This window comes from Pieris rapae, chromosome 5 (assembly GCF_905147795.1).
Source record: "Pieris rapae chromosome 5, ilPieRapa1.1, whole genome shotgun sequence".
NCBI lineage: Eukaryota > Metazoa > Arthropoda > Insecta > Lepidoptera > Pieridae > Pieris > Pieris rapae.
The window spans coordinates 8,953,279-8,978,714 of NC_059513.1; the positions used below are offsets into that span (position 1 = coordinate 8,953,279).

Below are 25,436 nucleotides of genomic sequence, written 5' to 3' on the forward strand. Positions count from 1 at the left end.
AACTGTTCAAAATAATGTATTCTGTCAAGTCCAGGCTAAATTATCAGTTGTCATTTGTCAATATTCGTATTTCATGTCTGGTTTCAAAAAATGCTGTTGAGAAACCGTAAAATTAAAGTTTTTAAAAATATTCAGGAAACAAAATACTGACAACCAAAATGAATTCCACTCCTTTATGTAATAGTTCAAACTGAGTTTATTATTGTCAATATATTTGGTGTACTTTTGACTAAGAAAATATGGAAAGACCCATTGTACGTTATGAAAAGATTGACTTTCTGGGAGAGGGTCAGGTAAATGTGACTTTTATTATATTTTATTTGAACTAAAATTGAAATCTGCTGTTAAATTTTAACATTACATGTTTTTTCTACTTTCTTATTCTAGTAACCTCCAAGCATTTGTTTTTTATGTTTATTTAATATATTGACATGAATTTTTGAAAATAAAAATTTCAGTTTGCTACAGTATACAAGGCTAGAGACATTAAAACAGATAAAATTGTGGCTGTCAAGAAAATCAAAATAGGTTCAAGATTGGAGGCACAAGATGGAATTAATAGAACTGCCCTTCGAGAAATTAAATTACTTCAAGAATTACAACATATTAATCTCATCGGCTTATTGGGTTAGTTATTATATTAATCTTATGGTTATTGTAAATCATGCAATTTTGATTAATAAAATTGGTTAAATTTTTTTAGATGTTTTTGGACATAAGTCAAATGTATCATTAGTGTTTGACTTTATGGATACAGATTTAGAAATGATAGTTAAGGATAATACAATCGTACTTACTCCTGGAAATGTTAAAGCTTATACGATCATGACTCTCAAAGGTATGTGCACTGTTGTTGTAAAAAAATAGTATAGCAAATACTGTCAAAATCTGTTGTAATGATTTTAAAGGGACTACTCATATTTGTTGGCAAAAACCAAGTCTTAACTGCCACAGCCATTTTGATTAGGTACTTAATACAATTTGAGAATTAATTTTGATTTTAGTCAATATGACTAGTGTTCTAAATGATGTTGTCATAATGGTTTTGACTAGTATTTTTAATTACAAAGTCTTGTTGTATAACCTTAGTTGCCCAAAAAATAAGTATACTCAGAACAGCCATGTTTTTAGTTCAGTGGCTTTAAGTATTTTTAATTTTGCAGAATCTTTATTAATTTTAAAAACATTCAGAAGAAAATTCTTGTAAAGATACTAAATTTTTAACATTAACATTTTGTTTAAGGTTTAGAATATTTGCATGAAAATTGGATATTGCACAGAGATTTAAAACCCAATAATCTGCTTATTAATCGAGAGGGCATTTTGAAAATTGGTGACTTTGGATTAGCAAAAGCGTTTGGGTCCCCTACAAGAATAAATACACATCAGGTTGTCACCCGATGGTACAGGTAACTTGTTTTAAATGGATAATATGTATAAATTATTTTTTTATATTAGTGCATTGTTCACAATATTTTTTTTAATAATTTCACATAAAATATAATTTCACATTTTCTTATTAATTTATCATTTAAATCAGAATATATTGATCCTGATAAAAATTTATTAGTTGTTTCTTTATATGAGTAGATCTCCTGAACTACTATTTGGAGCCAGACAGTATGGCACAGGGGTGGATATGTGGGCAGTTGGATGTATACTGGCTGAGCTACTGTTACGAGTTCCTTTTCTTCCGGGTGAAACAGATTTAGATCAACTGTCTAAAATATTTTCTGTCTTCGGAACACCCACTGAGGAAACATGGCCAGTAAGGAATTTCAGCACTATTCCTGAAAATTATGTTCTATATTATATTAGAAACTTACTTTAACCTGAAACATACACCTGCACCTGATTCATATTTATATGGGTTGAAGAAGTTTTATTTTAATAAAGTAAATAAAAAAAAATTTAAAAACTTATATTATTGCTTATTTTTCATGTGAAACTGTGATTTTAGAGCTGTATTATAAAATGTAGTAAATATTCCTATATAGGAATAAAGTGAAATAATTGAAGTAGTTTTTATCAAAAGGCCATCACAATATTAAGCCAAACAGACTTGATTTTTTTTATTACACAGAAATAAATAAATTCATAAGTTACACCACGCGAGTGAATCCTCAACTAAAAGCCATATACAACGATTTTTAAGATATTCACCATAACAGTGATATTTTTCCAGGGTATGAAAAATCTGACAGACTATGTTAAGTTCAAGCATTTTCCGAGTCAGTCGCTGCGGCATATCTTCAGTGCGGCATCTGATGACCTCATAGACTTATTGGAGAGTCTCCTTTCTTTATACCCTCCGCGACGCTGCGATTGCACGCAGGCTCTACAGATGCCTTACTTTAGGTCAGTAAGTGTGTATAACCAAAAAGAGGGTAGTTTTGATTCCACATGCAAGTTATCTGCCCATTGCTTTGTTATGTTTTTGCTCAGATTTTGAAATAATTATTTAAAAAATTTGCCGAAATAAGTATCATCGAAATATTTTGCGTTCAAAACCATATATAATAATATATGGTCTTATAAAATATTTCCATTATGTAAAAGATTTTGCACAGTTGTTACGCTAGCATTATTCTACATGACCGATCAGGGTTTGAAAAAAAAATGTAAAAAATACAACTTTCTTGACTTTCTAGAGGTTTTGCATATCAAGATAAAAAAGAAAAAAAACACGTGTTTTTTTTCTTTTCTTTGTACTTAACTATATGATAAACACAGTGTTTTTGCTCAAACAGTAACAAGCCGCCGCCAACAGTTGGGCCGAAACTCCCGATGCCCTCAAACATTACAAAACTAGAACAAGAAAAGCCGTCTTTGAAGAGAAAGTTGCTGGACAACATCGACGGTGGTTCATTAGCAAAAAAACTACAATTTTAACCCTGTTCTAGCAAATTTCTAAATCATCTAAGCAGTTATTTCACACTGCCATTGAATGCAATGTATTCCAAATATATATACTTCAGACGCATATTAAATAAGGAATTAACAAATATGACTATTTTTAAGACAAAATTGTAATAAAATTAATAAATTATATATTTCCAATATGTTATTTGATTTTCTTAATTTTATATATATTATCATTGTATTTTTTAATGAATTTGCCTTGGGCTCGGTTTATTAAATGCATTTTTTACATTCTCCTCTTCCAAAGCACAACATTTAATTTGCTTTACAAATAATCGTTCCATAATTTAAACCTGTTTATTGACGATGAATAAAAAAAAACATGTGTGTAATTCACACGTGGTAGAAGTGAAACCTTCAAACACAAAATTTTTATAATTAATCATATATAAATTAGACTTTTCACTATCTAAATGTAATAAACTTCTTTAAAACCGTATATTTTAATGATAAATTGTAATTTATAGATTTAATATCAATCTTTAATTTGGCAAAATCTAAAATATCGAAAGCTTGACATTCGATAAAATTAAAAAGCGGCAGTAAAAAGAGTCTGTATAATGCCTCCTATCCCATTTTCTCCCACGTTACAATAAATCTTATGAATTGATGTTTCTGTCTCTCTTTACCGCTGCATCCGGTTTGAAATCACGACGATTCTAAAGAAGTTTATCTATCTCATTTTCTCCCACGTTAAATCATATGAATTAATGTTTCTGTCTCTTTTTACTGTCGCTTTTCCGTTGCATCCGGTTTGAAATCACAACGATTCTAAAGAAGTTTCACTTCAATAAATATGAGCTCTCTGTCTTAATACATATACAGCCCCTTCCATAATCGCACGAGGACAATTAATAAAACAACATATAAACAAAACAATTGTATATTCTTAAAGATTTATGAAGTGCCGAGACCAGACGAAAGTTGGGATGGTTTTAGTCACTTTGGAAATATTTTCAAGGTTTTATTTACACAAGACTATTAAAGCACAGGAACGTTACTTTACATTAAACCTATTTGTTGAAACGGAAGATCTGAAAAAAAAACACATTTAAAATTATTTCGAACTTGTTATTTTTTTTTGTCAGGTAGTGTTTATCTATTTAATTGTACAAGGAGGATTACAACACAATCTCAGTGTTAAGTATTACGATTAAATTAATTATTAAGACAGACTGCGGAAATCGAACCGTCATGGGATTGGAGATCGCTGCAGTGCTAAGAGGACGATAGTATCCATCTTGATATAAATAATATACAAAATATATATAATAATTGAATTAATAAAATGACAAGGACTTTTATTAAAGATCAAATTAGATTTCTTATTTCTACATTTAACTAAGAAATCGCAACTTCTTTAGTCTGTTGAAAAAAGATTCAAAAATTTTTACTTTTTAAATTATTACGATTTTATTTATTTTAAACGCAACCATATGCAACTTGAGTTAACAGAGTAAGTAAGAGTACCTGCGATATGTCCATTGAGTGCGAGACTGCCTTTCAAATCGCGATGATGAAATCATAGAATCGCTCATCACCACGTCTATTCGATGAATACGAGTTTCTAAAAAATATGAAAAAAAAAAGATTGTTAAAGTATTTGTTTCATAATAACTAACAAACATAAAAAAATGTTTCTCTATTACTTTTGTTTTAAAATGTATATATCTTGTTTAAGTGTATGGCGTCTTTGCAGATCAATGATGAACGATCATGAGTTCTTGATTTTTTATGCAGTTAGTACAGCACTATGACGTCATTACAGCGAGGTGACTAGTTAACTTCTGCGTGTGCAGCTGCAGGAGTACTCCGAAGCCGTTTATCTATTTTTATCGAATAAACTTAAATAATACTGGAGAGATTTTTAGATTGTTTAGGCTATATTTATTTACCAAATATTAAAAAATATAAATATTAATTCGGAGCAGATTATGGAAAAAAACCATTTCTCACCATCAAATGTTTCCCTGCGGTGTGCATGCGCAACTATTTCTTTACTCTTCTTAATTTTTCTCTGCACACAAAATTTTATCTTTTCGTTTCATTTTACATGTAAATTTTTCCTTTTTATTGATTTTTGACTTTTTACTTTCACATTTTCTGTAGGCAAACACAATATTTTGACATTAAAGTTAACTAAAGAGAGGAACAGTTTCATTCTCTTTAATTTACGTGAACATTAAACCCAAAAATATTACACAATTTTTTTATTAATTGTTTTGATTGCGGCATTTATTAATTTTTGTTCTGTAATGTACCTACCGGTTAAACTTTCCAATATGACCCGTCGATTTTTGAGGTTTTTTTGATGGGAGATGGAAGAGGGGATGGAGAAATACCCCCTGTGTCATTCCCAACCTGCGGAAACCCATAGTTACGGAGATATTCATATTTAAAATTTTAAGGCTAGAATGGTAACAATTTAGAAATGTGTCCCTTAATTTGATAATACTGATTATGTAAGTGTCTCTTTACCTTGAATGGAACACCTCCAAGTTATTTTTTCTGCCGGAGTTCCGTCTAAATATTAATAAAGATTATTTAAACCTGTATAATGTATAGAAATTCGTAAATAAATCGTACATTTTCCATTGCTTATTTTTTTTTATTTTCAATTTATCCCTAATGGGAAAGGCAAAGGACTTTAGCCATACAGATTCCATTAGTTATTAGAGACGTGACATTTTGCATCAAAATCGTTTTTTTTTAATTTGTCGATAGTTTTTTTAGAATAAAAACTTGAATTTTATTCAAATATAATATAATAATATGATATAAATATTAGTTTTTTATATGTTTATTGATGATTTCAGAAACAGTTCTTAGAAAAAAGAAATTCATATACTAACCTAACCTAACCGAACTAGATAATCATTCGGTTTATGAACGGCTCCGGCGCTACGGAAAACGCAGCCCCTTCACCCTTGCGTACCAAAGCACAGGCATTTCATGCCTGTGCTTTGTTACGGCGGGTGGGGGCTGCTCTTCCTCCGCGCCTCCGATTATTTATATACACTCTAGGGGTAGGGCAGACAAGACCACGTGGATAGTGGGGTGCTCTGATTCGGTGTTGGGTACTTTTAGGTTATTAAATAAAATGTTATTAAAAAAAATATTCATATACTAATCTAACCTAACCGAACTAGATAATAATTCGGGTTTTGAACGGCTCCGATTATTTGTATACACTCTAGGGGTAGGACAGACAAGACCACGTGGATAGTGGGGTGCTTTGATTCGGTGTTGGGTACTTTTAGGTTATTAAATAAAATGTTATTAAAAAAAATATTCATATACTAACCTAACCTAACCGAACTAGATAATAATTCGGTTTTTGAACGGCTCCGATTATTTATATACACTGTAGGGGTAGGACAGACAAGACCACGTGGATAGTGGGGTGCTTTGATTCGGTGTTGGGTACTTTTAGGTTATTAAATAAAATGTTATTAAAAAAAATATTCATATACTAACCTAACCTAACCGAACTAGATAATAATTAAGTTTTTTGATTACAAATAATTAATTTGATCATAAGTTACAAATAATCTATGGTCCATATTGGAAAGTTATTTTTTTTCATTTCATCGATACGTCAAATTTTTCGAACCCTTCACTAATCGATACGTGAAATGGTTGATGTTTGACATCAGTTATTTGTCAAATTCATATTTCATTGTGTTATGGCGTGTTATGGAATGATATTTGTCCATTTGTATGGAAAGTATAAATAAATATATCTCATGAAACGTAAGTTTCCGCAACTTAATACTTTACAAAACGCTTTCTTATGGTGAGTACTATCTACAAAAAAAATTTGAGCATTCAAATCGACGGGTCATATTGGAAAGTTTATCCTACCTACCATATTGGTTTTAAAGATTATACTCGCGTAAATAAAAGACAATATTTCCTAAAAAAAAACATTGTGTTAGCCGCTTAACTTAATGAGGCTTTGAACATTTAGACTTTAATAACCAACCTTGGTCGGCGAGTTGGAGACAACGGATAGGCGCCCGTAGACACCGTACTTTCGTTCGTCCTCAGGTCTCAGAGTGCCCATTTTCTTCATAACCAAGTATATCTAAAATAAGATAAATAAATTATTTGTATATTTTTTATTAACTCTGCAAATTTGTAATTGTATATATTATCACATCCAACAAGTAAAAGTGTAACTTTCTGAATTCTGCAAAGATTTGTCAATCACTCAAATAAACCTGTTAACTATGATACAGTATAAACTTTGAAAAGTCTTTTTAATATAGTTGCTGAAAAAGTGGCGTGCTGGCTGCGCCTCGGCTCGGGTAGACATTCGTCGGAACTCTTTGCACTGACAGGCTTTCCGCAGTCGTAATAAAATATACTAAACTAGATCCATCAACATCTTGACTAAGCCCTAAAATGCGTCAACAATGGTGTATGTAGAAAGGCGAAAACTAAATTTCAATCAAAGTTTGTAAAATGACACGAACTGTCATTTTAATACAAATTTAGTTTTCGACTTTCTACATACCCTATTGTTAAGGCATCTTGACTAAGCCTAAGCCAGCTCATTCCCAATATATTGCATACCTGCTCCAGCATTCCATAGCTGCGAATAAGGAAGTCTCGTTGCGCTAACAAATTAACACGCTCACGTTCCTCTTTCTCAATTATAGGGTCCGGCTCGTATGAACATAAAACATAAGTTGGTTTTGGTTCTTTCTCTTCGACCTAATGGCGTAATAACAAGTTTTAAAGCAACTCTGATTTAATTGAAGGCATATAGCGACTAGCGTATAACGTGGTAGGTCTGGGTTTGATATGATTTTTATAAAAGTGGGTATAGAAAGCGAAAGTACGAACGTGTCTATAAAGAAGAAGAATGAAACTCATAAAGAATTGCGCCTGCTCCGCACCATATTATATTATAGAGATACTTCAAAGGATATTTTCCTACACCTAAGAACAGTTCGAAAGTTCTGTTTATAAAAGTACTAGCAGACCCGACAGATGCTGTCCTGCATGATATTTCAATTTACTTCTATTCATTCTTGTTATTTTTTTATCTTGCTTTCTTTTCTGTGTTGTGCGATTGTTAATAATCGGTGCAAAGAAATTAAAAATACGTAATTGTCAGAGTACAATTTTAAAGTTGTAACAGAAATAAGTGTACTTTCGAGATACCTAGGTTCGACCCTGTTCTAAAGGGTCTGCAGAAATTTCACATACTATTTTACATACATTGATGACCTGCTGAATCGAAGACTTAGCTGTAAGTTTCTTATCGTCCTTGATATCTTTCCGCTTAAGGTCTACCTTCGGTTTAATCTTTGTCTTATCAGCGCTTGTGGTTGCTGTTACATTGGAAGTGACAGCACTCGCTTCATCTGGCGCCTTCTTCTCTTCTTTGCCTTTTGGCTGAGAGGGTTTCTTTAAAGCTTCGGCTTTTGCTTTAATTTGCTGTAGGAAAAAAGCTTGATTTTTATGTTTGATCTTCTGCTGCTAAATCTGGCGATCTGACCATTACGATTGAAGGTTTTCTAAAGAATCGGTTGCATCGGAGATATGCATGCATGCAATTGAATAAATATCATACTATTTATAAGAACACATCCATATTATCAAAGACAATTAAAGTAAGTATTAAAAGTACTTGAATTGTCTTTGTACTAAACTGTCTGTCTATCACTAAATGTATCACAAATGATTGGCTAAATTTCCGTGCACATATAACTTTTCCTACATAATATTACCTGAAATTCTTCCCTCTGCGCACGAGTGCAGTCCCCACGTGCCCGTGATGACGCGGTGCCTGTGTATAATGAACCTGATGGCTGCTGGAATAATGAGGCGTACTGCTCACCTACTGGGTATACGCGTCTGAAAAATATCTGAAATGCTTACTATTAGTAGAGATAGGACGCAGGACCTTAGACAGAAGGTATTTTGCGACTGGAATAGCTAACAAAATCTAATAAACAATTTTCATGCTTGCTGCAGAATACTTGTAAAAAAATTTTAATTGGCTTAGGCTGTAAAGATAATGTGTGTATTTCTGAAATAAATATTTGTCTATAGATTGTAATTTTAACAATGTTAAAATGATTCACAAATCATTTTTTTATTTAGAAGAATGAATAAGATTAATTGGTTTAATCCACTTCTGAGAGCTAGATTAGATGTAAACTTACACCTTATAATCCCAGGGCTACAATCACTGGGATACCTAACTCTAAAACTCGCAATGGATAAACTAGTCAAGAATCCTCTCTTTCTGTCAGAAGAATAGCATCTCCTGTTCTCCGCATAAACATACGAATGAAGACAATATTTTTTCTATTAGAAACCTATGCATTTCTGGGGATAATATGAATAATACGCAAAATATTACAAGTTCTGAAAGCATATATCACCTGAAGTTTCCCAAATGCGTCTCCTCCCATTGAATTTGTGTCTGCCAAGGGCTCTTTTCTGGTTCTCTCTCCTCTGTCGGTGTGTATTCAGGGAACCTGCATTTAATTCAGGTTCACTAGTTTTGCATTCGATTGGTTTAATAACAATTTTAATATCGCGTAAGTACTAACTTATTTGTTTGCAATAGTCTATCCCTAATCCTTTTCCTGTCTTCCTCCAAAACGCGTTTCTTATCGCATTGCCAGATATTGAGCATTGTGAAGGTGTCGGTTAAAAGATTTTCTTTAACTTCGCGGTCCAATTGAGTGTCGGTGTGAAAACTTGGGGAGTGATTCACCTTAAAGTAAAAATGCTCTGTCATGGCCAGGGCCGAAGCCTTCAAAAATGGTAAAAAATGAAAAAAAAATTTACAGTAAGATGAAACCCATTAGAAAAGGCAAAACTACATGTCCTATGAAAAAATATGAAATGGTTGTGGGTAATAAAAAGATCTATAACTTTTAAAACATCGGTGTAAAATTCAAAAAATCAAGTTTTTGGTTTTTTATTTATATCTTTAAAAAAAAATTTTTTTCTACGAATTTTTCTGGAAATGAAGATAAACCATTTTTCCCCTTAAAAACTCAACCCCCTCCCACTTCCCGGACTTGGATCGACTGTAATTTATTTTTCCTTTCATTTTGATCATATTCCCCTCCTTTTCTAATGGGTTTCGTCCTACAGTAATTTTGTTTGGTTTCAAAAATTATCGACCCTGGTATAATGATGAAGTCAAACTTGTTATTTTATTATAAACATCGTCCTATTAAAACACCGTTAAGTTCTTTAATAAAGATTAAAAATTCAATATTTACCTCCAAAATAAAGGGATGCAGTTTGTGATCTAGGAGAATGTCGAAACCGAGTATCTCAAAACAGGCATGAACCTAGAATTCAAAATGTCTATGGGACTCTTATTTGATAACTTTCAAATTACAATATATCTCAGCTAGACAAATACTGATTTCTACATCTACGGTATTAACATGTATAAACAATGCCTTGTTTCTTAGTAAAAAGGCAGTAGATGAACTACAATCTATGTTTAAATAAATAAGACAATGTTCGTAGCAATAATTAAGATCTCCTGTCCTAGTGGCTTGAGTGTGCGATTCTTATCCGAAGGTGGGCCTAAACCCGGCCATGCACCAATGGACTTTTCGTGCTAAGTATGTCTACAACACTCGCTCGTACAGAGAAAGAAAACGTTTAAAAATGTTTGCGACACACCTAAGATTCCAGTGTGTCACAAAAGGCTGAAATCAGAAAAAAAATATCACGAAACAGATGCAAATTTGATATCAAGACCAAGGATCCTAGTGCCACTAGTTTTATTTAAATAATTTAAATGAAATGTGAATAAAAAAAGATATATAACCATATCATGCGAAGGGAAGCACGCGTGATAGCTATGCTTGAGGATGGGCCAGGCAGATATTATCGTCTTAACAATCACTTGATCTATGGAGTGCCATAACCGATCCAGGTCTACGCCTTGCGACAGCAGTATTTTGTTCAACGTCGATATCTTACTGGTACATTACATTTATTGTCAAAATTATTGCAAATCTTATAACAGTTATTAGTGAAACGCGTCTTCATATTTTCATTCATACATTTCATGCGATCGGGCCAGCTTTCATATTAAATTCAGAACGAGTTATGTTAGTTAAGCATTCTTCAAACTTTTTTTAGTCTAAGCATTTTTTTAATCTTATTTTAATTCTGTATTGACTTTTGATGCAAAATAACCATTTTACGACTGTGTACGTGAATTGACAGATTCAATAAAGATATACATACATACATAACAAGTTGACACATTACACCATATTTACTGAATTTATTTTAATGTAGTTAGAGACAGTCAATAAAACGGAGCAACAAAATCTTTTTTTATAAATTTCCAGTATAAATAAACAAACGACACAAAAAACAAATACTTCAGGAATGTAACGATGAAAATATGTGAATATGTGAAAGGTTTATTCAACCCCATTCCCTGACCGAATTTTATGTCCGCATACGAAATAACTCAGCCAACGTTAGAATATGCTTAGGAATGACAATTTTTATACACCAATCTAAAAAGGCACAATACAAAAGGAGAAAAAATAATTTGTCTAACCGTTTACTTCCCGCTTCAGAATCGTAGACATATGTCCTACTGTGCTTGTTAAGTGCATAGTTAGTGAGGTGCATGAACACATTCGTCGTGTTATTCACATTCGGATCCGCGTATCGACTTGTTGCGAATCTACAACGTCGAAGTTTAAATTTGAATGTATCTAAATTTTAAATTTTGCAACATGTAAGATATCCTTCTCGAGTGAATTTTTCGTTTGGATTTGAACTTTCATACTAATCCGCGGTGCAACCGAGACTTTTCACGCTTAATGTCTACTTATTTACAGACTAATTCTGCTGGCGTTACAGAGTAACGCTTGCTGCGAGTTATGTTTGTCTATGGCCTATTTGTGGAGCCTATCAATTGAGGCTGTTTAAATTATAGTTATTTTGTGATTTTTTTAATATAACGAGGCAAATGAGCAGGAGCACAAGATCTTACCGTCGCTCATGTATATATGGCTAGAACGCTCGCGTGCGTTACCATCCTTTTTAGAATTAGTAGGCTCTTTTCTTGAGGGACCTTAAGTCGAATTGGTTCAGTTACACGTTATACGACAGTAGGTAGCTGGTTCTTTATAGAGGTGGTGCGCGGCAAAGATATTATTAAATCAATAAAATAAGGAATTCGAATCCAGTTGAATTGTGAGTATGATTTGATGATGTTAGTTCATCTGACCATATATTATACATTATATATAAACGAAAATTTTACTATTTCGACAGAAAGACCATGAATTATGAAGTCTCATCACAGATGTGTTTAAATAAACAACAGTTTAGTGCCATGGCGTTCAAATATTTTGATGTAATAACGCAGCTTTTAAATCAATATTTACTATTATAAATACCTAACTAATCCTTCATTGTACACAAAAATCCTAAGGGGATCACAAGATGTTATAAGGGTGTACACTCTTATGTCGAATTTGTATCCATCCACTAAATATGGCTTAGCTAAATATACCTGCAAAATGATATTAATATATTTCCATTTTAAATAATAAAAAAGAAAATTGTAATAAAATGTATTTAATGACCGCAACATATTTTGACAGACGTTTGACCACAATCCCACCTGATGTGAGATGTGCCTATCTAAGGGCACACCCAAAAGACAACGTAATAATAATATCAAAACTTAAGGATAAGTTTTTTAGTTATCACCATTTTTATCTGCAGTTATTACAGTGGTATCATGTAAGCATTTACAATACTTTAATAACAAACTGAAAAAATAAATGTAATTTTTTTAAATACTTTTTAATTAAATGAGATTTATACCTGACAGATAAGTTTATCAGTCGGTTTTATTTCTTTAAGAGATTTCGTGAGATAAATACCGCGGCCTTGACTGCCGCATTCGGGTTTTATAATGAATGTTTTATTTTTCCTCGATTTACTGTAATTTAGAGCTTCGCCAAAACTGAAAGCAACGTCGAACTGTAACTTGTTACTACAGGATTTTTTTGAAAACGGTAAATACTAATTGGAGAGCAGTGTTGCAGCAATACTATTGCTCTCTTACCTGAGATCGTAGGTTCGATCCCCAGCTGTGCACCAATGGAGTTTCGTTCTATGTGCGCATTTAACATTTGCTCGAACGGTGAAGGAAAACATCGTGAGGAAACCGACATGTCTTAGACCCAAAAAGTCGACGGCGTGTGTCAGGCACTGGAGGCTGATCACCCACTTACCTATTAGATTTAAAAATGATCATGAAACAGATTCAGAAATCTGAGGCCAAGACCTAAAGAGGTTGTAGCGCCACTGATTTATTTTTAAATACTAATAGGCGTATTGTCTAGTATTTAATCAAATCCATTACGTTTTATTGGGCGATTTAAAGTGATTCAACTTCAACAGCAGACATCAACCTTTTTAGAAACATTTCATGGAAGAAAATACACTTTTACGAGTCTAAAATTTTGATAAACGTGTTTCTATGTAAATACGTTTCATATAACGTAGCTCATAAGCGTAATTTTAATAGCTTAACGACAATTGATTTAACAGCCGCCTTAAAAATGAATTATTATAATTTTATCTACTTTCTTGATTGAATAAAATATTATCATTAATACTAACTCTGCCGGTAGGCACCATGTCTTGGGGAAAAAACTATATTCCTTAGGATATATTTTTTGCATTCGATTTAAGTTGCGAGCTAATAAATCTTTTCTGCAACAAAATAAAAATATTGTATAATATTTTCACCTAAAAATGCAAAGCTTTTTGACCGAGCAATTGACCGGAGTCCGCGATTGATTTAGAGTTTCCTGACCTGCCGCCCCAATGTATTATGCCGTAACGTTACTGACTTCACAGTAACATTATTGTGAGCCGATCTTATTTATTATATATCTTTATATATATATTTCTTGTGTGCGTGTGTATGTGACTGAACTCCTCCTAAACGACTGGACCGATTTAGACGAAATTTTTTGTGTGTGTTCAAGGGGATCTGGGAATGGTTTAGATTCACAATTTTGTCCGCTGGACAATGTTTTTTTAATTAATTTTCAATTTATTAGTTGTTGTTGATTTTGGAATGTTTTACATTGGAACCGACAGACGGCGCTACCATCGCAGTGTCAAATTTTAAATAATATTCGAATTTTAATTTTAGTCTGTCCCGAAATTTAAAAAAAGTTTTGTTATCATTGTGTTATATCGTGTGTGACCATGTGCTGGATCGTTAGATATTGTCATAACATTTGAATAATAATTTTCATCAAAATGGCTTATTAAAAATTGAAATTTTGAAATTAAAGACGTGTAGACAGGACAACGTCTGTCGGATCCGCTAGTTTTACTATATTTATGTTTTCCTTTCTCGACACTATCGTATTGGTTTAGTACGGATAGGATATGTATTTTTTGTTAATAAAAAATAATAAATTGTCCTTAGTTAAAAACATGTAACAGTAGTGAGAAAAACCTTCAACACATCTAATAACCAACTTATTGACCGAAAACAATACCTGCATATCTCCAGCATTCCAGGAAAATGATTAATTCGTTGAAATCTCTTCATCTCTTTGGCTCTTTCAACAGAGACACTCATATCAGTCCAATAAAAGTTCCAGGCGTCTTCTTCAGATACCTCTCTCATACCAAAAGCACTTGCAACTTTACGAATCGACTCATATCGACAATTTGTTAGGCATATTGTAATTTGCGATCTTAAATAAATATATTTTATTTTAACCCAGAATCTATTTGATATTACATATTTAAAATTATGACTTGTTAGGTAAATGGGTTCGAGGTGCAGGAATTGTGACCCCTAAAAATTTACATAGCATGGACATATCTTTTTCATTAATAAGTTTTGAATAACGAAAACGTCTAAACTTGTAACTTTTAACTAACAAGTAGGATTTTAGTGCCTTCCGACCTCTAAACAGATATAGTTTCGATGTGAAACAAACCCTACCGAAGCGCTGCGTAAAAGACCCTGGATTTTTTTAAGTGTTAGCCTACACGCTTGTCTTTTTTTTGGTATAAAATTAACCTTTTTCTTTTCTTCTTTTTCCGCGTAGCTTCCATAGGTATAATAGGTGCAGTCCTAGAAGTGGGTTGTGATGTGTCGTCTTCTCCATACAATTTATTATCATAATTACGTAGTAATATTGATGTTATATTGTCCATTTGATCATCTTTTACTGTTTCTATAACTTTCTCATCTGTAGGGCATTTGTATATAAAAATCGATCGATATTAAACGACCACTTTATTAATAAGCAATGAAAATAAGGGAATCTAATTACGACTTAATACCTTGGCCTTTCTCAGTTTTTCTTTTGAAATGTTTCGACGTGTGAGGTATCGGATCTTCATCAATCAGGAGAGATTCTTGTAACTCCAACTATGATAAAATTTATTGTAAGCTTAGTTAAATATAGGGAATTTTAAGAATTAAATTTTCAATTTACATTTACCTCCATTTATGTAAATAAAAATAAGTAAAAGTAAAAATGAAGTCACAATATGTCACAGTTTAATCTGGGCATATTTAAGTCTGCCTTAAAGAAATAAAAAACTAAAGATAGGCCTAAATCACAACCCGACCTGAAAGAGAAATATATTATGGCATGATGGAAATATTGAAAAGAAATTCTATTAAATTAAAATACCAACAAACTCTGCTAAATCAAATTTCGATAATTTTTGTGGACATTGTCGGACACTGTTTTTTGTTTTTGTGATTTGTCAATTAATTAATCAAATACGTGACATGAGAAAGAATTATTAATAAAATCAAATCGAATCATAATATCTCAGACCAAAAACCTCAAACTCTCTAATTTACCCATAATAATATTTTATATATTTGCTGAAATATAATCTTATATCGGTTAATTTTATTTGACATATTTTTCTATAAACGTTGAAGTTATCACAAATCAATAAAAAATCAGTCGACTCAACAAAAAAAAAACACAAATAATCATCATAAAAATTACCCGCAAATTTATTTGAGATAATAACTTTTTTATCTTCTAAATTAACTATGTTTTCTCGATTATCAACCACAGATGTCGAAAGAAGGTCCGTCCTTTACTTATCTATCTCACATTTCAATCGTAGAGTAGATGGTATAATATATAAACGTTTTAACGTAGTATTATTTATACTACATAACATGTAGATATTTTTATTTTCCATACGTCTTCAAAATGATCTAAATCATATTTTAAGCTATCGTATGAGGTTGGATTTGTTCCCATTATGGCCGGCTATAAAACATTAATGTTTGACGACTAATAAGCTCATGCTGCTGGCAAGCCCGATTATAGTTGCTCTTGCGTCGGACTTTGGTATTTTTCTGAATTGAAACATATTAACAATATCCCTGAAATTCTTTTATACTTATTTTTTGTTTTTGAACGCACCTTTATTATGACAAGGCTGGTGGTCGATTAATAAAATGTGATCTGTCATCTGTGGTCGCGCACTAGTCAAATTCTTGTGCTATACAAATTTTGCTGTTCCGCCAAAGTACAGAGTCATCTAGATTTGATAAAATGGCAGAAGGCCAAGAAGAACCAAAAAAGATCACAATCACAGTAAAAACTCCAAAAGAAAAACAACAAGTAGATGTGGAGGAAGATGCGGATATTAAAAAAGTAAGTACACCGTCTCGAAACCTCGTACTCATGGCGTAATAACATAGATATTGCATACGCAATCACTGATGACATTTATTTAATCATTCGGCAACATTTATAAAATAATTTGTACAATTTTTCAGCTCAAGGAAGTATTGTCACCCAAATTCAATGCCGAACCAGAGCAACTCTGTCTTATATTTGCTGGTAAAATAATGAATGATGGCGATACATTGAAGCAACATAACATCAAGGATGGGCTAACTGTGCATCTCGTGATAAAAACTCCACCGAGACCAGAGCCTGAAGGAGGTACCCGTCGCCCCCCAGGTCTGTTTTTTTATATCAAACCCAAACCATTTAAATAAGTCCAAATCATTCTAGAAAAAATAGTTTTATTGTGCTTAAAGTATTTCTCTCTTAAGATTTTCTTATATCGAAGTTTTTTGTTTTAGCTGATGTAAGTGCTACTCCTTTCGGTCTAAACTCTTTGGGTGGACTTGCTGGATTGGAAAGCCTGGGTCTTGGGCAGAGCACTTTTATGGACATGCAGGTACATTCTTTACAATCACAAAAGCGATAGATATATACCATATATAAACAGTATATATTAATATATACTTGTTTACAATCTTAAACAGATATTTTATAAAATTATTTCCTTTTACAGTCTCGGATGCAGCAAGAGTTATTATCTAACCCCGAAATGTTAAGGCATGTTTTAGATAATCCATTGGTTCAGCAAATGATGAATGATCCTGAAAATATGAGAACTCTTATTACATCTAATCCTCAAATGCAGGATCTTATGGCAGTAAGTAATCAATAATATTCTTCAATAATAATATGTTTTTAACTATATTATATTAATGTGTTTTGTAGCGAAATCCAGAGATAAGTCATATGTTGAATAATCCTGACCTTCTTCGACAAACAATGGAGTTGGCACGTAATCCTGCAATGCTTCAGGAATTAATGAGGTCTCATGATAGGGCACTGTCTAATCTTGAAAGCATACCAGGTAATAATACCACACTCTTTATTATTTAGTAATAAAATCATATTTGTTGTACCAGTTCAATAGGGAGCTGATACATAGATCAATGCGTTCAAACCATCAAAAATCATTAGCAAGTAGGAGAATAACTAAAGGGTTAATTTTAATTAAGGTCTAATTGTAGATAATGTGTAGTAAATTTTCAACTATATACATAACTTTTGTATAGTACCATTAATTTTTTGTTTAATTTAATTAATATACATTTTTGCTTTTAGGTGGTTATAATGCATTACAAAGGATGTATCGTGATATACAAGAGCCTATGCTAAATGTTGCCAGCAGCATGGCAGGAAATCCATTCTCAGGGCTAGTTGATAACTCAGGTATGAAATAATATTAATTTACAGTTTCTTTTTACCTATACTAAATTATATATATGGAAAAACAGTTACTACTAAAAAATATAGGAAAAGATGTATAGCATGCACAATATATACAAAAAGTTTAAAGCATTTACAAACTTAGGAAAGAAAAAGCAATCATTATTTTGCTCATAATTATTATATCTTTTAATGTATGTTGGATATTACAAATAGCTAACAGATATTTAACACAATTTTAATTTAATTCTCCTAATACTCTTGTAGGGTCCGTAATATGTTTTTATTAATGGCTCTTAAATTAAATTGCATTATATTTTAAATTTTATACAATTTGTATATTAAATATGTCCAGATGGTACCAACCCTCAACAAGGAGCAGAAAATCGTCAACCACTACCCAACCCTTGGCAGCGTGGTGGGGGTGCAGCTAGCACAGGTACTACAGGGACAGGGGCAGCCACAGGCACTGGACCTGGTCTGATCAACACTCCTGGAATGCAGTCCTTACTACAGCAAATGTCGGAGAACCCTCGCTTAATGCAATCCATGTTGTCTGCACCATATACTAACAGTATGCTGCAAGCTCTTGCGGCTGACCCAGAAATGGCTTCACAACTTATAAATCAGGTATTTTGTTTGTTACTTATAGATATTGACATTTGAATCAATCATCCATGCCATAATATAAATAAATAACCCAAGAAGATAAAAATTAAACTACAAAACATATTTTTTTTTGAAGATGGCAACTTTATTTAAGTTATAGTAGTAGTAAACAATAGTACGCAGAACACACAAAAAAAACCAAGGATCAGTCCATAACTTTAATTTTCTTAATTTGGTGTTAACACTAAAAACAATACTTTCAGAATCCAATGTTCGCCAATAATCCACAACTTCAGGAACAAATTCGCACGATGATGCCTCAAATGCTAACACAACTGCAGAACCCAGAAATGCAACAAATGATGTCAAACCCACAAGTAAGTAAAAAAATAAATATAATTATTTGGGGCAGACTTTTATGTATAACAATTAACAACCAAATACACTATTAAAATTGTATTAAGTGAAATACTCGTAACACATGTTTTAGACAGATATTACCTTCCACCGGTATTAATTTCCAATAGCAATTGCAATTCTAAACTACAATGAGTTGTAATATGTTTTACTAAGTTTGCGAGATCAGCGCTACAGATATTGAAAAAACTTTAACATTTATGATGTCATTAAATGTCTCCTAGCAAAAAAATATATATGTAATCGCAAAATATAAATCAATCAATAATCCTTCCTTATTCATTGGAATACCTTTGAACTGTATTGTCATATAAAATGTTAAGGAAATATCATTAAAATACTATAACATAACAAAGGAATAAATAATAATACTCATTATTATCAAAACTTTCCAGGCCTTAGGGGCTTTGCTGCAAATCCAGCAGGGTATGGAACAGCTACGTGCGGCTGCTCCAACCTTAGTGAATAACTTGGGCTTTGGTGCTGCTGCCGCCACAGCGCAGCCACCCACTACGCCTGCGCCCCCTACAAACAACCCAGCTCAAGGTCGCCAGCAGCAAAACAGTGAGCTATTCACCCAGGTTAGATCTTTATTTTATTCTATAAAGTGTAATAATTAGGTATAAAGAGTTACTAATAGTCAAAATCAACAAACAATCTCAAATTCTATCACTACATATTATAAAACAAAGTCTCTATCCCTATGTCCCTTTGTATGCTTAAATCTTTGTTGCGGTTTTTTTAAATAGATAGAGTGATTCAAGAGGAAGGTTTATATGTATAATAACATCCATTAAATAGTGGAGAATAATACAATAACAAAATATCATTTATGAGACTTTATCTCATAAATGATATTTTGTTATTGATGGTCAATCATGTCGTATTAAAACTACATGTCCACAGTCAACAGTTTTTAACAGTCAATATTTTATATGTAATATTCATATTAAAAATTATGGCTTTAGTTTATGCAACGGATGATGGCATCGATGTCCAACGATCAGAATAGTTCCCAGCAGCCACCTGAACAGCGGTACTCGCAGCAATTGGAACAACTTGCCGCCATGGGATTTCTCAACCGGGATGCGAACTTGCAAGGTATATATCAAATACTAAAATCCCATTTAAGTGCAGACAGAAATACGTTAATGTTTGGTATTATGCTTTTAGTTCATAGTTTTAATATTTACATAATTATGTTACAGCGTTGATCGCAACATTTGGCGACGTGAATGCAGCTGTGGAGAGGCTGCTAGCGCTTGGTCAGCTCTCTATGAGCTAACATACTCGTGCATAAATTTGACACAATTACACCATAGTCTTGATACATAACATTACAATACATTATGTCCTGTAATTATAACTATCGAGGCCATAGTGTACCCAACGGCTAATTGAGTTTAAATAATATATACTATCGATATAGTTGATAAATTTTTACTGTCGTAATCCATTCCTTTTTGTTTTAGTTATTAGCTGTGACATTTTGGACTTGACGGTCAATTCATTCTATCATATTTTTAATAATAGTCTTAAATCATTAGCCGTGTAATTTTTATATGATTACAAGTGCATAATACTTTGATTCCTGTGGCCACGTTCTGAAAGAAGTAATGATTCCATCCATAAATTAAATCCATTGAATACGGCAATAAAAGCATTATAAATAACAAAGATTTCTATTACAAGCATGAGAATGGTTTAAGATTATTATTTAGAAATACAACATTGTATTTGTGAACGGCGAATGTATATAGCTTGCTTTGGGTGAGAAAAAGAAAAATTATGCATGCAATAATTACATTTAAAGATGAATTGTGCTATTGCTTATGTACAGTCTTTAATGTAAAGTTTGCTTAACAATATTCAATTTTTGTTATGTAATGTACACGTTTAGTGTGTTCCTCACATTGAATTTAATTATTTCACAAATTTGTAATTGCTTGGTTATATGAACACTGAACTTTTTTTATTAAAGTTTTTTAGAAAATGGTGGAGTGGAACTATAGACATAGGGAATGGCTTATTATAAAAATCACAACCATAATCTTTGAAAAACAATCAAATTGCATGTTTGTCTTTGTCAAATATTTGACTGTCTATTTCATAGTTTATATCCCTATGTCTATGTCATACATAACTTAAAGACTTTATTTATTGTCTTATGGTGGTAGAGTTTAATTCAGCTGTGTGCTCTAATTTATAGGATTCTAGTAAATTCTATTTAATTATGATACTTCTTTAAACTAGAACATACTGTTGCTCAGTTATATTGGAATTTTGTTGAGTTGCCTAAAATCCTATGAAATAATCATAAGAATACTAACATAGTATTGATAATGGCTATTTAAAAAACAATTGTTATTGTATTCATAAATTTAATGTAACATCCTCCTTTATATTTTCCTACTGGTAATTTATCAGTTAAAGATATGCAATTTGTAAAAGCCTATGTTGTATTGGGATTTGCATTGTAAAAATAAAACGTATTATAACTTTGCTTCTATTATTATTTAAGTTTTGTTGGGAATATATTTTAAAGTACTTCTAGTGAACGATGTGTAATTATTTGTGACGGAATACAATTACAATAGAGATATTAATATTGCTATTTTATTTGTCTAATATTATAAATTTTTAATACTTTGGCTATTGTTAAGCGTATATAAACTACGTGTTTAGCCGGCTGTGCCATACAACTAAATTTTTAGGCTTTATAATCAAGAATATTTATACTCCTGTCCCTTGGCAATCTTACATGGTTCTTTACTGTTTCATTGATAATGTTTGGAGTTTACTCCTTAAGAATCGATTTTCATATATAAGGCGCCTGGTATGAGAAAAATATGACAGGTAAAATCTACTGATGAATGACCTCGTTACTTTTTTGGTGCGCAACTTTCTAATTTGGTTGTCAGTGTATTAAGACGTACATAGTGTATGCTGCAAGGCGACTATACCTATATGTTATTGGGCTTGTTTGTTTCTATCAGTGTCAATGTACTTATATTGCTGTTTTTGTTATACATATCAATAATTATGACAAAATTTGATCAAGAAATACGAATAAAAGCACAAGACACAAAACGCTTACTTCACATGGCGATTGGCGGCCTCGGGCCTGGGATTAGTTCCAATTTTGGCCGCGCGCAGACTGAACTGGCGCGCACCCTATAAGCTACTAAGCTAACACTGCAGTACATATTTTATTTTATATTACACATTTATGTTCATTTTTAATTTTACCAAATTTACGAACAACAATTTTGTTTGATTAACACAATTGCTGGCTTAATCGATTATCTTTCAATACAGAAACAATACATTTAAGGCAAATAGTTAGCTATTTGCCTTAAATGTATTTAAAATACTTAGGTATTTTTGTATACTGATTATTGGGTACGGTGCCTGTGTTGCCAGTAGGTCTTGGTGACATACCCCTAGGATAATTTGATTTCTCCCATAAAATCCCCTAGGATACCCTCACCCGTTGAGAAAGATACCCCCAAGAAAAACCATAAATATTCTTTCCCGGATCTTCCGGATTTCTTTTTCGGAAATTCCCTGATCTGACAACACTGTACCTGTTCCACACCCCCGATAATGTGTAGTACACACTAGACTGACGTCTGTACAGATAATAATTATGTCATCACAATCTAATTTTCTGTAACATTCAGAGGTCAGTTGCCAGTTGTCACTGTTACAATATTACCAAGTTATTATAAATAGTAATTAAATCTTAAATCAATTTTTTTAACATCGTAAACATAATATTTCTACATATTATTTTAAAATCAGATCACAGATGAGATTAAATAACAAAAGATCAACAATGTTATGTCATACATAAAGAAATTAAGTAAAGGGAGTACTAAATAAATTTATCCCATGGTTACATAGGTACTTTTTCATAAAAAATTTAAGGTAATCGTAATACCTATGAGAGACGAGAGTCACGAGATATGATATTAAATGAAAGTAATAATTAACAACCAATATTTTTGAGCACGAATTATTATGCGTTTCAGTTTTTAAAATGTACTCCCCGAGACAGAAGATATTATGGTTTGCATTTAATACCAGAATTTTTATAATTTTGCTGCAAGCTGCCTCCAATGCTGTTATTCCAGATCATGATGCAAATGTATTTATTAGTCCAGTAGACCCAACATTAAGAAAAACAACTGCAGATTTTTTAATAGAAAAGATTTTTGGAGGATTAAAAAGATGGGATGGTCAGTATTTCATTCATATTTCCCAATATGGATATACATATGAAAACTGTTTAGCATTTTTTCCATTATTTCCATTAATTGTAAGACATCTTGCCAACCTTATTAATAGCATATCAAACAGCTTTCTGAACTATCATAGTAACTTGTTAATATCAGCAACTTTGATTAACATTGTGTTTTTTATAAAATCAGCTGATGTATTACATAGATTAAGTCTTAGGGTACTTAAAAGTGAAAGCAAGGCATACAAATCAGTGATTCTGTATTGTGTTAATCCAGCCAGTATATTTTTTGTTGCTCCATATTCTGAATCATTGTTTGCTTTTATGTCATTTTATACTATGTTAAAGTGTACTGAACCAGAGACTTTAAGGTTTGCTAATATTGATATGATCACTGCTATACCTGCTGGGTTTTCCATGATTACAAGATCTAATGGCTCCTTGAACTTAGGATTTATATTTTATACCAGTTTTAAGAATACAATTGAGAGAACAATACCTGAAATAATGTATAAATATAGAACATTGAAAAATAAAATAATTATTCCTGCATTAATGTTACCATTACTTACATCAGCTTTGGCACTTTTCATGACCACAATTGTAGCTATCATGCCATTTGTGTTGGTTCAAGCCTATAATTACTTTAAGTTTTGCATTGTAATGGAAAATACTTTACCAGAATTTTTGTTGAATGCAGAGTTTGTCTTACCAGGTAGTGCAGAAAGTCCATGGTGTAATAAAACATTGCCCTTTTCATATTCTTACATTCAAAGCCATTATTGGAATGTAGGGTTATTCAAATACTATCAAATTAAACAGTTACCAAATTTTATATTGGCACTGCCTGTATTAGTTCTAATTTTATATAATTGTTTGAGTTATGTTAAAAATAATATAAGATTATTTATAAGGCTTGGATTAAAAGAAAATATATCATACTTTGGGTATACAACTAAGATTAGTTGTAGGCCTAAGCAATATTCTAAAGGTTTTGGGACCAATGACGCAGTATATTTTGTGTATGTGGTGCATGTAATGTTTTTAGCAATCTTTAGTATAATGTTTGTTCACATACAAGTTACGACAAGGCTTTTAGCATCTGGAAGTCCCGTCTTGTATTGGATATGCTCAAATAAAATTAATGTAGGCCCTACACCAACATCTGATCAGAACACAATTAATGAGCATTTCAGAAGAATTGGGATGGGAAAGAGGATACCATCACACCATTTATCTATTGCCAATTTGGAGGGTGTCGATAACATGTACAGTAAATGGAAAACTTTTATTATAACCCGGAGGATGCCTGACCTTCAGTCTCGCTTCATACAATGTTATTTTATTGGTTATGTAGTAATTGGTACTGTACTGTTTTGTAATTTCTTACCTTGGACTTGATTATCTGATCAAAGCTTTATATGGTCACATATCATTGTCAAACATATTCATATCATTTTTTATTATAAGAACATTGAATAGATTATAAATAGAATATGTCAATTTATTAAAATTTTGCTTAAAATTCAATAATGCATGGGGCCTTTAAAATTTGTCCATTTTCAAGTGTAGAGCTTGGAAATTTTAAAATGTTTTAACATAGCACAATGCAGCCTTTTACATTGTATGTACAATAAGAATTTAGTAAATCTAGTCAATAATAGTTATACAAATGCTAGGGAAATTTAATTATTTATGATGTTATAAGCTTAGGTAAGAAATTGATCTCATTTTGATAGTAATGAATAGGTATCTGCATTTTAAAATCGTTTCTCATTTATATTTAATAACATGCAATACACTAAGGTAGACAAACCAATAAAAAAGCATTACTATCAATGGAAACTTAAATGAAGCTAAGTACCATAATATTGGGAAAAAGTTACTCCATATTAACTAATATCTGTATAAGTTAATCTAGAGTAACTTAAATTTGCATTTTGCATGCATATAAGTACACACACCTAAATAAGTATAGCTGAAAACAGTTATGATAACCGTCCATTCAGCAATAAAAATAGTCATACAAACTATAATGTGTGCTATTTATTAAAATGTTTGCTTTGGTAAAATAAATTTAGGATGTTTGACATATGCAGATTTATAACATGTTTGTTAAATATTTTGAAACCATCATAACCACAATATGTTTAACAGTACATAAAGTGATTAAATAAAAACCA

At 31.9% G+C, this 25,436-nt stretch overlaps 4 protein-coding genes across 9 annotated transcripts; 3 read left to right on the forward strand and 1 right to left on the reverse strand.

The window, feature by feature from the left end:
- Window positions 1-42: 42 nt before the first annotated feature.
- LOC111003617 (cyclin-dependent kinase 7) lies at window positions 43-3,065 on the forward strand. The gene is made up of 7 exons (XM_022274230.2): window positions 43-293; window positions 459-627; window positions 704-838; window positions 1,244-1,409; window positions 1,591-1,768; window positions 2,186-2,358; window positions 2,751-3,065. The coding sequence occupies exons 1-7, from the start codon at window positions 240-242 to the stop codon at window positions 2,890-2,892; spliced, it is 1,017 nt and encodes a 338-aa protein (XP_022129922.1). The 5' UTR covers window positions 43-239; the 3' UTR covers window positions 2,893-3,065.
- A 724-nt stretch (window positions 3,066-3,789) lies between these two features.
- Window positions 3,790-15,742, reverse strand: LOC111003563 (tubulin polyglutamylase TTLL13-like). Of its 5 annotated transcripts, XM_045628467.1 has the most exons (21): window positions 15,634-15,742; window positions 15,435-15,564; window positions 15,274-15,361; window positions 15,008-15,179; window positions 14,475-14,675; window positions 13,579-13,671; window positions 12,775-12,916; window positions 12,342-12,457; window positions 11,492-11,620; window positions 10,742-10,895; window positions 10,179-10,250; window positions 9,495-9,661; window positions 9,324-9,419; window positions 8,664-8,790; window positions 8,152-8,370; window positions 7,501-7,641; window positions 6,908-7,009; window positions 4,879-5,025; window positions 4,572-4,748; window positions 4,393-4,489; window positions 3,790-3,956 (listed from the first exon to the last, which is right to left on the reverse strand). In XM_045628467.1, the coding sequence occupies exons 2-18, from the start codon at window positions 15,438-15,440 to the stop codon at window positions 5,017-5,019; spliced, it is 2,034 nt and encodes a 677-aa protein (XP_045484423.1). In that variant the 5' UTR covers window positions 15,441-15,564; window positions 15,634-15,742; the 3' UTR covers window positions 3,790-3,956; window positions 4,393-4,489; window positions 4,572-4,748; window positions 4,879-5,016. The 5 variants fall into 5 exon arrangements, 3 of the variants coding, with proteins under 3 accessions (XP_045484423.1, XP_045484424.1, XP_022129842.2); XM_045628468.1 differs by lacking the exon at window positions 4,572-4,748 and having other exon boundaries at window positions 8,161-8,370; XM_022274150.2 differs by lacking the exon at window positions 4,572-4,748.
- Window positions 15,743-16,439: 697 nt separating this feature from the next.
- Window positions 16,440-21,616, forward strand: LOC111003507 (ubiquilin-1). The gene is made up of 11 exons (XM_022274040.2): window positions 16,440-16,622; window positions 16,748-16,934; window positions 17,060-17,157; window positions 17,275-17,418; window positions 17,487-17,625; window positions 17,880-17,987; window positions 18,340-18,614; window positions 18,857-18,970; window positions 19,406-19,591; window positions 19,979-20,111; window positions 20,219-21,616. Exons 1-11 carry the CDS (start codon window positions 16,521-16,523, stop codon window positions 20,293-20,295), a joined length of 1,563 nt encoding a protein of 520 aa, XP_022129732.1. The 5' UTR covers window positions 16,440-16,520; the 3' UTR covers window positions 20,296-21,616.
- Window positions 21,617-22,749: 1,133 nt separating this feature from the next.
- LOC111003567 (GPI mannosyltransferase 2) lies at window positions 22,750-25,430 on the forward strand. 2 transcript variants are annotated; one of them, XM_022274155.2, is made up of 2 exons: window positions 22,750-22,940; window positions 23,045-25,430. In XM_022274155.2, the coding sequence occupies exon 2, from the start codon at window positions 23,053-23,055 to the stop codon at window positions 24,652-24,654; it is 1,602 nt and encodes a 533-aa protein (XP_022129847.2). In that variant the 5' UTR covers window positions 22,750-22,940; window positions 23,045-23,052; the 3' UTR covers window positions 24,655-25,430. The 2 variants fall into 2 exon arrangements, with proteins under 2 accessions (XP_022129847.2, XP_045484251.1); XM_045628295.1 differs by having other exon boundaries at window positions 22,750-22,916.
- The last annotated feature ends 6 nt before the right edge of the window (window positions 25,431-25,436 follow it).